Source organism: Indicator indicator, chromosome 10 (genome assembly GCF_027791375.1).
Source record: "Indicator indicator isolate 239-I01 chromosome 10, UM_Iind_1.1, whole genome shotgun sequence".
Taxonomy (NCBI): Eukaryota; Metazoa; Chordata; class Aves; order Piciformes; family Indicatoridae; genus Indicator; species Indicator indicator.
This window is the reverse complement of record NC_072019.1, coordinates 34,912,725-34,927,492: the sequence shown is the minus strand read 5'-3', so window position 1 is coordinate 34,927,492 and position 14,768 is coordinate 34,912,725. Positions and strand designations below refer to the sequence as shown.

The 14,768-nt window shown below is 49.3% G+C and overlaps 1 protein-coding gene across 2 annotated transcripts in view; it reads right to left on the bottom strand.

Moving 5' to 3' along the window:
• The window catches only part of ZFYVE9 (zinc finger FYVE-type containing 9), a 47,699-nt gene that overhangs the window by 9,681 nt on the left and 23,250 nt on the right, over window positions 1-14,768 (bottom strand). For both annotated transcript variants that reach the window (XM_054384031.1, XM_054384032.1), the window contains 3 exons: window positions 7,447-7,671; window positions 3,289-3,371; window positions 2,491-2,595 (listed from right to left, as the gene is read on the bottom strand). In XM_054384031.1, the coding sequence (XP_054240006.1) occupies window positions 2,491-2,595; window positions 3,289-3,371; window positions 7,447-7,671 (413 nt within the window). The remainder of the gene's footprint in view (window positions 1-2,490; window positions 2,596-3,288; window positions 3,372-7,446; window positions 7,672-14,768) is intronic.

Below are 14,768 nucleotides of genomic sequence, written 5' to 3'. Positions count from 1 at the left end.
GTGACAGCCACCTCTGCTGAGGGGCGGAAGGAGCAGCTAAGGGCTGCTGTCAGCTGTGGGAAAGCCAAGGAGTCCTGAAAAGAAGAAGGTGTGTTTAGCAGGAAGGCTACATATTAATGTTTGTTAATTACAGACTGAGTTCTCCACATTGAGTCCATGCAGGAGATTTAAAATGAGGTTTTTCACCCTCTAGATAGTTGGGATGACACTTTTTTTTTTTTTTTTCTAATCATATACTGCTTTGCACAGGGGGAAAAAAAGCACACAAAAAGTCTTGTGATTTAATTCATCTTAATTCAAAACTAAAGGCAGGTGAAAAACTTCAGTAACTCAGCCTTGCCAGCAGTTATGTTAATAAGTGACAGAGTCTTCATTTCAAAAGGCCTGGTGCAGTGTGGCTGCAAAGCTGTCTGGCAGAAAGGGACCTGGGGGTTCTAATGGACAAGCAGCTGAATAGGAGCCAGCAGTGTGCCCAGGTGGCCAAGAAAGCCAAAGGCATCCTGGATGGGATCAGAAATGCTGTGTCCAGTAGGAGCAGGGAAGGGATTGTCCTCTGGGACACAGCTCTGGTGAGGTCACACCTTGAGTATTGTGTCCAGTTTGGGCACCTCAATCCCAGAGAGATGTGGAGGTGCTGGAGCCAGGGCAGAGGAGGGCAAGGAAGCTGTGAAGGGCCTGGAGAATAAATCTGATGAAGAGCAACTGAAGGAGCTGGGGATGGTTAGTTTGGGAAAGAGGAGGCTGAGGGGAGACCTCATGGCTCTCTACAACTACCTGAAAGGACATTGTGGAGAAGTTGGTGCTGGTCTCTTCTCACAGATCATTAGTGATAGAACAAGAGGCAATGGCCTCAAGCTGTGACTGGGTAGGTTTAGACTGGACCGTAGGAAGAAGTTTTTCCCAGCAAGAGTGGTCAGGGATTGGATTGTGCTGCCCAGGGAGGTGGTGGAGTCCCCAAGGCTGGAGGTATTTGAAGGTGGTTTGGATGTGGTGCTTGGGGCTATGGTTTAGGGGTGACCCTTGCAGAGTAGGGTTCTGGGTTGGACTTGGTGATCCTGAGGGACTTTTCCAACCTGAATGATTGTGAGATGAGTGATTCTGTGAGAAGCTGAAGCCTTGTTTCACCCTGGGCAGAGAACCCAAGCCTGATGCAGAGGTTTTGCTAAGCTGCAGAGCACAGGAATTTCCTCAGAGCCCAGCCTGGTGCAGTGCCCAGCACAGGGCTGAGGCCCTGCAAGCAGCAGGCCCAGCTAACACTGCCTAAAGTGACCATGTCTGCCCAGCTCTGTCTAATCCATGCAAACTTCATTCCATTTTCTCACAACTACATCAATAATTTACACCCTTTTAACAAACCCTCTGTATTCTTGCTCCATCAGTTTCACCTTTTCCAAACTTCACTTAAGAACAATTTTTCCTTTTGTTCAATTTACTTCATTATTCTGTTATTTTACTCAAATGCTTCTTGCATGCAGGGCAAGTCTTTGAGATAAAGCTGTAAGCAAAAACTTTCACCAACAGCATTTTGCCCTCAGTCCAGCTGCTGATTGATTTCAAAATACCAAGTTATCTCCTTCTCTTCAGCCAGAGCTCCAAACAATCACCTTCTCCATTCCTCTCTTCCAGTCTCTCTCCCATGGAGACAGAGAGAGTTGGGCCTGTCCAGTTTGGAGAAGAGAAGGCTCCAAGGAGACCTTATTGTGGCCTCCCAGTATCTGAAGGGGGCTACAAGAAAGCTGGGGAGGGCCTTTTTAGGGTGTCAGGTAGTGACAGGACTGGGGGGAATGGAGCAAAACTAGAAATGGGTAGATTCAGATTGGATGTTAGGAAATTTTTCACCATGAAGGTGGTGAGACACTGGCACAGGTTGCCCAGGGGAGGTGGTGGAAGCCAGGCTGGATGTGGCTCTGAGCAACCTGATCTAGTGTGAGGTGTCCCTGGCCATGACAGGGGGGCTGGAACTGGATGATTCTTGAGGTCCCTCCCAACCCTGACAGTTCTATGATTCTGTGTTCAAGTATCTTCTCACCCAGCTCTCTCCACATCACTGGAGACATTGATTTGCTCACACAAGTCAAGAGTACCACTGAGATGTTGCAGTTTTACACCAAACAAGCAGCAGTCCAACAAACAGCAATAAATGCTTTGAGTACACACAAACATGGATGAGAAAAGCTGAGGTACTTTTGCCTCCCAATTTACTTCCGATGTCAATCTGCCAACTTCTTTGCTCCAATCAAACCAGTTTTCCTATGTTATGTCTAAACAGTTAAAACCCTTGAAGAAAAGGAGTTAAAGAATTTAATGAACACTAAGCTGAACAGAGTTCTCCCTCCCTGTGAGCCACCCTCAGTCACCTCCCAAGGATGTGTGCATCATGCATTTATCATTTGCTTTGGAGGCAGTCATGGAAGCAATAAAATTCCTTTAGATCCCAGGTCCTCCAAGCACAAGAAGAGTGTACCCAGATGTATTTCTCATGAGCTTTACCTCATTGTATCTGTTGCTGGGAATTTTGATGCTGGTTTTTCGGACTTCCATATCAACCACTAAGCCTTGGACCACAGGCAGTGAGTACTGGTAGTTTCTGAAGTCCTGGTAATGAAAACAAGTTTTGAGAAGTTAGAGGAGTGATGATCACCACCAACACTGCAGGTTTCATAACCATCCTACTGACTGCCAGTTAGCCCATTCAAATAACTGAGGCAGTGATGAAAGGCAAGGAGGGATGGAGATGGCACAGCTTGTGCCCTGTGTGCTTGAACTCAACAGATGAAAGGACATCATCGTGGCTGCTAGCCATGGCACTGCTTTTCTTACATCTACACTAACATTCTCCAGCCTTGCATGTCATCACTGCCTGGAAGGAAACTGCTCCCTGTGCTCTTTTACTCTACTGGATGGAGTTGTTAGTTTTTCTAGCAGTGAGATTAAGTCACACATCACAAAGAATGTTCTGTATTGCAAACACTTGGCAGCTGCTAAGGATGACATGTTACCAGAGCTGTGTGCACACAGTGATGACCCAAGCTCTTCTGAGGAAAGAACCTGCCCTGGTTTCACACACCCAAAGGTGCTCAGGTGGCCCTTGGTTTGGGTACCTTGTTACAATGCATGCACCTTGCTGTTGAAAGCTAACACCCAGCAGCCCTTACAGCAGGGAAATTCACCCAAATGCCCACTATTTCTTCTTGTCATCTTCTAAGCCTGCCAACTCCTCTGGGCACCAGGAGCCCAGCTCTCCCCACACCCAGCAATGGAAGGTGCAAAGCCAGCCTCAGCACTTACTGCAAGGAGGTTCATGATGGTGTGTCCTGTCTCGCCAAACAGGGGCTTGCGAAATCTGACACTGAAGAGTGGGCAGGGATAAACTAGGACAAAAGAAAACAGAGGGGGTCAGGAGGAAGCTTCTGTGCTGAGATCCTGCAAAACCAGACTCATGTGTGGTAAGCAGCAGCTAAAGAAGAGCCTGGAAGGGAGACCTGATTTTACAAGGCAGGAGGGCAGAAGAGCTTCATGTCGCAGTGCACCTCACATGCCTGCCACAGCTCCCTGCCTACCGTGCCAGAAGCAATTCCCAGAGCCATGTGGGATGCTGGTGAGTGCCACACTGCCAGGCTGAACCCAGGCACCTGGATCCTGACTGCAGAGGTCACCTTTCCCAATGCTCTTCTCAGGCTACTTGGAAGTGGCTTCCTCCCTTCTGCTGGCTGTCCTGCTGCTCCCCAGCACAGCATCAGAAGTGTTCCGCTGCCGTGGCTGCCACAGCAGCACTCAGGCAGGACCTCAGATCTGTCACTTCCTGGGTTCAGGTGAACCTGGCACATTCTCTCCAGGAGGATGTCAGAAACAATTAAGAGGACACTGGCAGTATGTCAGCAATGTGAAAGATCTGCATTCCCTGGCTGACAGCCATACTGGTAGAGCATCTCTGATGCAATTCCAAGTGCAGTGAGTGGATCTGGCTGCATTGCTTTGTTGCAGCAGCAGAAGCCAGAGCAGTGCCTGGAGCATGACTCATGCAGCCATGTGTAATGCCAAGGTTTTCTAAAGGCATGTTTGAAGGAAGGCTCCTGAACTATCCTCAGGCACACACTCAGCTCATTTCCCACACTGCTGCACACCTCCAGCTCCCAGAGCAGGCAGAATGGGCTGCTCAGCAGGTTTGAATATCATCATCAGGACTTCCTGGCAGAAGTAAGCTGCAGGTTCTGCACACTGGTGTGATTCCACAGCTCCCACACACGCTCCCCAGGGCTGAGCAGCTCCTGCACAGTGTGCCAGCTGCACAGAGCTGTACAGCTCATCTGCAGATGTTTTCTGTACAGTCAGCAACCCAGAGTGACTCCTGCATATCTGACCTGCTGCACACCCAGCACCAGTGCCCACAGCCTCACAATTCCACCAGACAAGTGGATGCAGCATTCAAGGCAACCTGGGACACCAGTGCAGCAGAGGGGACTGAGGGAGTGACCCACAGCTACAACTGTCACAGCACAATGCTTAAACCCAAGCAACTGCTAGAGGAGTGCTTCAGAACCCAGCTTCCCAACACACCCACAGCTGGTCCTTCTCTTGGCCACTATCAAAACCCTTGTTTCTGTGCTCAAAAACAGATGCCACACCCAAAACTTGAGCATCTTTGTTTTCCTACATGCTGATGTGAATAAACGCACTACCTGAGGATCTCAGGGATCCACACAAGAACTTCTACAGTTTCAAGACCAACATTTCTTTAGACAAGTCTAACCTGCAGACCTCATCCTCCAAAAGCAAGTTTGGAAGCTTCTCTTTTTCCTCTGCAGTAGCACAGGTATGCTCCTGGATGTGGTGCACATGCAGTATACACACATGATGGGCAGGGACTGGCTTGAGAGCAGCCCTGAACAAAAGGACTTGGGGGTGCTGGTGGATGAGAAGCATAGAATCAGTCAGGGTTGGAAGGGACCACAAGGATCATCTAGTTCCAACCCCCCTGCCATGGGCAGAGACACCTCACACTAAATCAGGCTGGCCAGAGCCTCACCCAGCCTGGCCTTAAACACCTCCAGGGATGGGGCCCCAACCACCTCCCTGGGCAACCCACTCCAGGCTCTCACCACTCTCATGGTAGTGAGAAGCTCAACAGGAGCCACCAGTGGACACCTGCAGCCCAGAAAGCCAACCAGAGCCTGGACTGCAGCAAGAGAAGTGTGGCCAGCAGGGCCAGGGAGGTGATTCTCCTCCTCTACTCTGCTCTGGTGAGACCCCACCTGGAGTACTGTGTCCAGTTCTGGAGCCTCTATTACAAGAAGGATCTGGAGGTGCTGGAAGGTGTCCAGAGAAGGACCATGAGGATGATCAGAGGGCTGGAGCTCCTCTGATATGGAGACAGACTGAGAGAGTCGGGGTTGTTCAGTCTGGAGCGGAGAAGGCTCCAAGGAGACCTTCTTGTGGCCTTCCAGTATCTGGAGGGGGCTACAAAAAAGCTGGGGAGGGACTTTTGAGGGTGTCAGGGAGTGATAGGACTGGGGGGAATGGATCCAAGCTAGAGGAGGGGAGATTTAGATTAGACATTAGGAAGAAATTCTTCCCTATGAGGGTGGTGAGACACTGGCACAGGTTGCCCAGGGAGGTGGTGGAAGCCTCATCCCTGGAGGTTTTTGCAGCCAGGCTGGATGTGGCTGTGAGCAACCTGCTCTAGTGTGAGGTGTCCCTGCCCATGGCAGGGGGCTTGGAACTGGATGATCCTTGAGGTCCCTTCCACCCTCACAATTCTGTGTGATTCTGTATTTTATGAAAATCTCCCAAGTCCAATTTACAAACCCCAATTTACAGACTCTGCACCTTCCTTTGGTAAAAACTTCTCAAGCACAACGTCCAACAGCCACTTTCCTGGCCATTCAGACTCACAATGTGTGCCAGTTTAAAACAGCAGATAAGCAAGACACCACATTTTTGGCACACCAGGGTAGACTTCCAATAACATTTTTGTTCCAACAATGCCAAACATCTCTGGAAAACTATATTATCCTAAATTTATGCTAATTTCATGCTAACTGCTACTATTCTGTTCAGCTGAAGCACTCTCTCCTGCCTATTTGTGACTAGCTGCAACAGAGGACTTTCAAGCAGCTGCCACAGCAGTTGCCTTCACACACCTTGTTATCCTCTGGAAACCCAGCCTGGTTTTAACACTCCACAGCAAATGCTCTTTAATTTCCACATGGAGAGAGCTCAACATCTCCAAGGCTGTCCCCTGTCCTAACTACACCTGCTGAATCAGACTTGTTCTGCAGGTAGCTCTCAGGTCACAAAGTGAGCATCACACAGCTGCTCAGAACTAGATTGGTCTCCACAAAGATATCCCTCATCGACCAGCACAGCTGTGGGAAGGTCACAACAAGGGTTGTGAGACACAATCTGTGCTTGCTGTGTGGCCTGCACAGCTCACAGCTGAAGGCTGGGTGTTCTAGGCAGCAGCTGCAGCTACCAGAGGCAGGTTACTGGCCTGTATCTATGATTCTACAGATAATTTTTCTCAGAGAATTCTAAAGAGTCCAGGGGATGGACACTCCAGTGGGGCTGAACAAGAACATCAGAGCTATGTTTATCTCATCTCACTGGCCTGCAGAGCTTCTACATAGTTTGCAGCACATCTTGTTTTCCTGACCTTGCTTGCTTGGTCTGCTCATTCTTGTTTGGGTTATTGGTAAGGAGCAGCAGTGGGACAGAGATAACTTGTTAGCTACTAACAGCCCTCTGGGCTCTTTGTCCAGCGGGATCTGGGTCTGTACAGGGTCTGGGGGTACTGGTTGACAGCAGCTGAACATGAGCCAGCAGTGTGCCCAGGTGCCCAAGAAGGCCAATGGCATCCTGGCCTGCATCAGCAACAGTGTGGCCAGCAGGAGCAGGGAAGTCATTCTGCCCTGTACTCAGCACTGGTGAGGCCTCACCTTGAGTTCTGTGTCCAGTTCTGGGCCCCTCCATTCATGTCCAGAGAAGGGCCATAAGGCTGGGGAGGGTTCTGGAGCACAGCCCTGTGAGGAGAGGCTGAGGGAGCTGGGGGTGTTTAGCCTGGAGAAGAGGAGGCTCAGGGCAGACCTCATTGCTGTCTACAACTACCTGAAGGAAAGTTGTAGCCAGGTGGGGGTTGGTCTCTTCTCCCAGGCAACAGTGACAGAAGGAGAGGACACAGTCTCAAGCTGGGCAGGGGGAAGTTTAAGCTTGATCTTAGAAAGAAGTTCTTCCCAGAAAGAGAGATTGGCCATTGGAATGGGCTGCCCAGAGAGGTGGTGAGGTCGAGGTCTCTGGAGGTGTTTAAGAAAAGCCTGGCTGAGGCACTCTGTGCCATGGTCTGGTTGATTAGATAGGGTTGGGTGATCAGTTGGACTTGATGGTCTTGGAGGTCTCTTCCAAGCTGGCTGATTCTGTAAAACCATCTGTAAAGCCATCTGGAAAACTTACGTCTGTACTCAGCGCCCAGTCTCAGCATCAGGCGGATGGGGAAGACCTTGGCCCATGGAGTCTCCCACTTCTGAATGAGGATGCCAAACAGGTAGGGTGGGGTTGGCAGCACCAGGTCTTGCAGGGACTGGTAGGTGGCTGCAACGTACAAGAACCCTCCATGTTCTTTGCTTCCAAGGAAGCTCTGGCTGAAAAAGGAGTGTCCCAGATTGCCAACAACGTTGCCTGTGAAGGAAAATGCTTCGTTACTTCACTGGACTGACAGCTGGAGCAAGGACTTGAAGAGTTTCTCACAAGTAGAGCCAAAACATAGTCAGCTCACTTTGCTTCCTGAAGCATTAAGGTCTGTTCCTCACACAAGAAACAATGAAACATGGGGCTGGAGTTACCTCTTGTGCAGAAGTGTGGAATCTGCTACACAAGAACCACTGTAGACCAGAGCCACCAAGGCTTGGTACCTCTGGTCAAGCCACCTTTAGTGCTGTTGTTATGAGTGACATCAGTGTAGGAGCTCAGTTTTGTAGGCACACACACATGTACCTGCACTCCTGCCCCAGTGTAACTACAAAAACAGTCTTTAAAACCATCACAGTCAGACTGGGAGATGCCTGCAAGGATAGCAGGACGGTACCACCACAGACCTGGGGGAGCACAGGGAGGACCCCAGCCTCAACCATTCCTGCCATCTGCCTGCCTCAGGTAGCAGAGGCAGTGTAATGGAGGGGATGATGCGTCCTGCAGACAATCTAGGCCTGGTTTCAATGTCTTTCAGGTATCTGAGGGGTTTCCACTGCAGAAGCTGCTGTTGACTGGACAAAACTTGCAGAAGCAGCTTTGACTGAAGGAGCTGTGTGGCTGCTCTGACCACTCCTGCCTGCTGGCTGCCCTTCCATCAGGCACAGCACGGGGCTGCCTGGCTCAGGCACACTGGAATCTGGGTCACTTTAAGGATTACACAAAAGAGTGTTTATTTAATTAGCACACTTCATGTAAAACACCACTGAGAAAGACACAGGGGAGAAACATCTCTGGTTTTTACTCCCATTTACACTCTTTGAAGCTCTTAATTTCAAAACACGTTCACACTGGAAAGGGTGAATGCATATGAATGCTGATTAGATTATCACAGCATTTAACACCGAGGCAAAGAACCATGGTGTGATTCCTTCTAGCAAATGGCCACAGCAGCAGGCAAACAATGCACAGAACAGCTGGCCCCAGCTCTCCAGAGGGAGATGTGAATATTAACAGTGTTGGTTTGCTCTCAGGGAGACAACCCAGCACCTTCAGGGAGCTGAGTGGGGTTGATCACACCACTCCTGAGGAATCACATGGCTTTGAGGCACTCAGGCAGACCTCCTGGGCTTCTGCAGCAATCCCAAGGCTTTACCACCTGCAGACAGAGAGGCTGCTAAGCAGGAATTTCTGCTCTTCCTGCCCTACCTTGTGATGGGGAATTTTTATTTGAGCTGAAGGCAGTGATGTGCACATCTCCAACATGCATGTCGAGGGGATGGTCAGGGGAGGCTGTCTTCCTTTTACACACAAGACACACACACACCAACACCAGGTGTTCAGCAGCTAAAAATGAGTCACAGAACTGCAGCTTTGACATCCTCAGCAACTGTGATCTTCAAGTTAAGCTTTCTCCGTTTTTAGACTGCAAAACAGCCTAAAAGCCATACACAAAGACTTACAAATGCCAGAAAAATAAACACAGCAGGTACAGTTCTGGCCAGCAATGGAAAGGTTAAGCAATGAGACCTTTCAAGTCTGTCTCTTACACTGAACCTCAGTGAAAGTCTCAAGCCAAGCCACCCTCCATGAGGTGAGCACTGGCATGAGGATCACACAGGTATTCCTGCCCCTACTCATATGTGGCCATGCTACTTTCCACCCCCCCCTTCAGACCACCACAGCATAATCACCACTATTTATTCTTTCACATGACCTTGGGACCTCCAGCTTTAAATATAGCTCCTGGCAGGTCTAAAGAAAGGCTCTTTTTAGCCTCCCAATAAGCTCAGGTGTTTCCTTGCCATTCAAATCTGTGGACAGCTTAGTGGAACTTTTCTTTTTGCTGTACTCAAAAGGTGCTGCACAAAGTTCTCAAGTTCTTGGGTAAAAGGTGACAAGCTTCAGCAGCCCAGGCACCTCAAGGCAGGGTGCAGCTCATTCTGCCACTGGGTAGGTTTAGACTGGACATTAGGAAACATTTTTTTCCAGCAAGAGTGGTCAGGCACTGGAATGTCCTGTCCAGGGAAGTGGTGAAGTCACCAAGCCTGGATGTGTTTAAAGGTGCTTTGGATGTGGTGCTTGGGGATCTGGTTTCAGGGTGAACCTTGTAGAGTAGGGTTCTGGGTTGGACTTGGTGATCCTGAGGGGCTTTTCCAACCTGAATGTTTCTGTGATTCTGTGACTCCTAGCTTGCCACTATACTAAGAAAACTGATTTGCAATTTTACAAGCACACACAAGCCAGAGCTGAAAGCATCACCCCAGATCAATCTGCACACCTCTTGCAGGGGCTGGCATTCCGCAATGCTCAGCTGAGCATACTTGATGGAAAGCAGCTCCTCATTAAATCAAAGCACCAGCACGATTAACAGAGGCACATCAAATGTCAGCTGCTCAGAGTCATTGATCCTGCCCATCTGCAAATGCATTTCCCTGCCAGCCTGTGGTGTGACACCACTGCCTGCTCAGGGAGTCCACTGCTAAGGCACCGTCAGGCATCCTGCTAGCAACTGCAAACCCAGGTAGCAACTGTGCTCATGGAAAAGATTTTCTCTTATCTAAAATAGCTGCTGGCACCTTTCTATCTCAACTCCACTCATTTGCTTTTGCAGTTCCCACCTCCTCTCACTAATCTCTTCTTCATTTATACTTCCTTTCTCCCTTCCCATCTGTTCTTATCCAAATAGAAGCTACGGGCCCGATATTAAGATTCCTTGGTGAGCTTCTCGGTTCCAACGTCATGACCATAATAATCCTTTCTAAACTTAAAATGCACAAAATGTTTGAACTGCTAAACTGAACTGAATTCTGCACCCTTTTCTGAAGCACTCTGTGTGACAGGGGCTGGGCTGTACAATACCTCACAGTTCTGAGTTGTGTGCTACTACTGCCCACTGGCATGACAAAGCAAGCAGACATTTCCACTTGTGACTGAACCCAAGTGCTGCAGCAGAAGGGGACAACTACTTCTCTTTTCTGCTTCAGGAGGTGAAGCTTCAAGGCTCATGCACTTGGGATGCCTTAACAAGATTTTTTTCAGTCAACAGGAACATGAAAAATCCCCTCAGAGTAGAATCTGCAACTCAGCTGTTCGGCACTTTGCTGCCGTAAGCCACAGTGTTGTACGTAAGTGGCTCCTTGTGACACAAGCAGCTCACGCACTGCAAGCTCCAGGAGGTCACCACTAGGAAGAGGACAAACCAGTTGTGCTGTAATTCATCACTCAGAAGAGCATGCAAGAGCCTGTTGTGTGGAGAGCAGGGGAAGAATCAAGTGTTTTCCTGCCCGCTTCTCCAGTGCCCTTTGCAACCAGCAAACCCAAGTCAAAAAGCCGCTTTGGGCTTGTCCCACAGACCCTTCTGCTCTGATCAGAGACTGACAGCCTTTTCTGACCTGCCTTGGAAGGTGGTTCCAAGTCAAGGCCCAACTACTAAGTTGCTTTTACTAACCTGATGTGGTCAACCCCGACCCACTCCGACATTATGCATTTTAAGCACAGCACTGTGTTTCAGAACCTTGTAGATAACAGGTAGGTGCCAGAAGAACCTTCCAAACAAACCAAACTTCTCAAGAGCATGCAATGTAATTCACCAAGTGCCAGAACCCCCTTTCAAAAGAGGCAATCCCAGAGTGCATAGTAGGAGGGGGGCACAGAGAGAGGGGGGCACAGAGAGAGGGGGGCACAGAGAGATGCCTTTCCTCACATGAAGTTCCAGCATCTGACATCAGACAATTGCTATCTCTTAGGAAGTGCCATGGGTGTGCACGAGGCATCTAAAGCAGCTCTGCAGAAGGTCAGTGCTTATTCTCTTCTCAGTTATGCTGGGCTACCCTTGACTTTAAATTCTAAGCAGATCTACCAAGTCCTTTAAAAACCCATGCTCTGATGGTGACTTTCTCTTCAGTCATGAGCCATGCTGGTTTGAACTCCTCTCTTAAGTATCTTCCTCTGACAAACAACTTACTTTGCCTATTGGTTTGACAATCCCTTCTGAACTCAAATAAAATAGTTTACACCAGGAGAGGTAAGAAACAAATATTCCTACTTTTGTTTATTGCCTTCAATCCCTGATGAAGCCAGTGAGGTGCTTTTACAGAAACCAGCGAGGTTTAAATTCCCAATGTAAGCTTCTTATCTTTTGGTTAATGCCAGGTCAAAAAGCTGGTGTTAGCATCCAGTCTCAGGGAAGGCACAGGTATGTGGCCTGGGGAAGTCAGGTGAAGGGAGGTTGTAGCCAGGTGGGGGTTGGTCTCTTCTCCCAGGCAACCAGCAGCAGAAGGAGGGGACACAGTCTCAAGCAGTGCCAGGGCAGGTCTAGGCTGGATGTTAGGAGGAAGTTCTTCACAGAGCAAGATTGGCCATTGGAATGTGCTGCCCACAGAGGTGGTGGAGTTGTCATCTCTGGAGATGTTGAAGAAAAGCCTGGCTGAGGCACTTAGTGCCATGGTCTAGTTGATTGGAAAGGGCTGGGTGATAGGTTGGACTGGATGATCTTGGAGATCTCTTCCAACCTGGTTGATTCTACGATTCTATTCTATGATTCTGTGATGATTCTATCTGTCCAACCCCCTTCCACCGTCATCAGGGACAACCAAGAACTGCCAAGTACTACACACCGTGCCAGCCAGCATCCTGAAAACCCAAGCATCCCAGGTCTGTAGCCAGAGATGCAAAGCAATATTCACCTGGGAACAATCCTGCCAGCTGGATTTCCTTCAAGAGCACAGGAGCACACGCTCTTGGGAAAGCACCACAAACCCAGTCACCACCACACCGAGAGCCACGAGGAGACACAGAAGAGAAAAGGCCATGAATGGAACTCGATGGCACTGCAGATCTGCAGCAGATGCCAGCATTGAGAAAAAACAGAGAAGCTCAACATCCAGAGTTCTGACCATGTTCAGCATTCTTTTATGGAAGTCCATCAGCAGACAATTCAGAAAGGACTTCCTCATTTTGGCAAGGGCCACAATGCTTCACTTATTATCACTGTGAGCTGCAGTTACCAGCATCCAAACTTTCCTCAGGCTAGCCTGTGGCAGTCTTCCAGACAATCACCCTCACACCTTCTTCCATGACCTTTGATTTGGCATCCCACATCACATTGCAGGGGTGTATTATTCACTCAGCTCATCTGCTCTCTGCTCAGAACATCTGCATGGCCTTCACAGATCTACTCTGTGTTAGCTACCACCTCATTTAATTAACACCAGGCTGGGTTAAAAACACCCAGAACTGTGCCTGGGACAGATCCATCCTTACACCCAGGGTATCCCCAAAACCACAGCAATCACAAAGCCACTGCCAGCAGATTTGCATTCTCACTACAACAGTAACAGTGGCATTTATTGTATTGCACCAGAGCTGATGCACTGGGGCATATCTGGCAGCTCTGTATTAACACATTCAGCTGCTTCAGAGTTCCCATTCAGATGGACAGAAGTTCTCATTTTCCCATTCACCAGACCTCCTGCCGGGCTTATAGCCAACAGACAAGGATAATCATGGGATTACTACTACAACAGCGCAACTACTACAACCACAACAGAAATCATTAGCTTTCCATTTCAATCAAGCCACACAGCAGGCAGCTCCATCACAAAGGGGCCAGAGGAAAACTGAAGTGATGGAAACTGAACACCAATTAATACTTAATTGACACCTTTACAATTTATCCTAACTCACAAGCTTACAACCTATAGTGCCAAACACCATTTTCCCTTCCAAATCCCTCCACTGCTTTACAATTATGAAGTCCTAACACCAGACCACAGCTTGGGGTTGAGGACATTGGGGTTGCAGCCATTCAGTGAGACCTGGACAGACTAAGAGCATGGATTTACCAAGGGGAAATCATGCTTGACTGATCTGATAGCATTCTGTGATGTCCTAACTGAATGGGTAGATGCAGGGAGAGCAGTGGATGTAGTCTACCTTGACCTTAGCAAGGCTTTTGACACTGTCTCCCATACCATCCTTGTGAGCAAGCTCAGGAAGTGTGGGATGGAAGAACAGACAGTGAGAGGGATTAGGAACTGGTTACAAAATAGAGTCCAGAGAGTGGTGGTCAATGGTGCCAAGTCCAGCTGGAGTGCTGTGACCAGTGGAGTCCCCCAGGGATCAGTGCTGGGTCTGGTCCTGTTCAGCATCTTTATCAGTGACATTGATAAGGGGACAGACAGAGTCTGCTCAGCAAGATTGCTGATGATACCAAACAGGGAGGCTTGGCTGAGACACCTGAAGGCTGTGAGGCCATTCAGAGACTTGGACAGACTGAGAGCTGGGCACAGAGGAACCAAATGAGGTTCAACAAGGAGAAGTGCAGAGTCCTGCACCTGGGAAGGAAGAATAAACTGCAGCAGGACAGGCTGGGAGGTGATCTGCTGGAGAGCAGCCCTGTGGAGAAGGACCTGGGAGTGCTGGTGGACAACAAGTTCTGCATGGGACAGCAATGTGCCCTGGTGGCCAAGAAGGCCAATGGGAGCCTGGGCTGCATTCAGAGGAGTGTGTCCAGCAGATCCAAGGAGGTTCTCCTCTCCCTCTACTCTGCCCTGGTCAGGCCCCACCTGGAATATTGCATCCAGTTCTGGGCTCCCCAGTTCAAGAGGGACAGGGATCTGCTGGAGAGAGTCCAAGGGAGGGCTACAAGGATGATGAAGGGACTGGAGCACTGCCTGATGAAGAGAGGCTGAGAGGCCTGGGGCTGTTTAGTCTGGAGATTAGAGATTGAGAGGGGATTTAATAAATGTTTATAAATATCTGAGGGCTGGGGGTCAAGAGGGAGGGGACAGGCTCTGCTCACTTGCACCCTGTGATAGGCCAAGGGGCAATGGATATAAACTACAGCACAGGAGGTTCCACCTCAACATGAGGAGGAACTTCTTTACTGTGAGGGTCCCAGAGCACTGGAACAGGCTGCCCAGAGAGGTTGTGGAGTCTCCTTCTCTGGAGACTTTCAAGAGCCATCTGGATGTAATCCTGTGTGACTTGTACTAGATTCCATGGTCCTGCTCTGGCAGGGGGGTTGGACTGGATGATCCCTAGAGGTCCCTTCCAACCCCTAACATCCTTTGAGCCTGACTTCC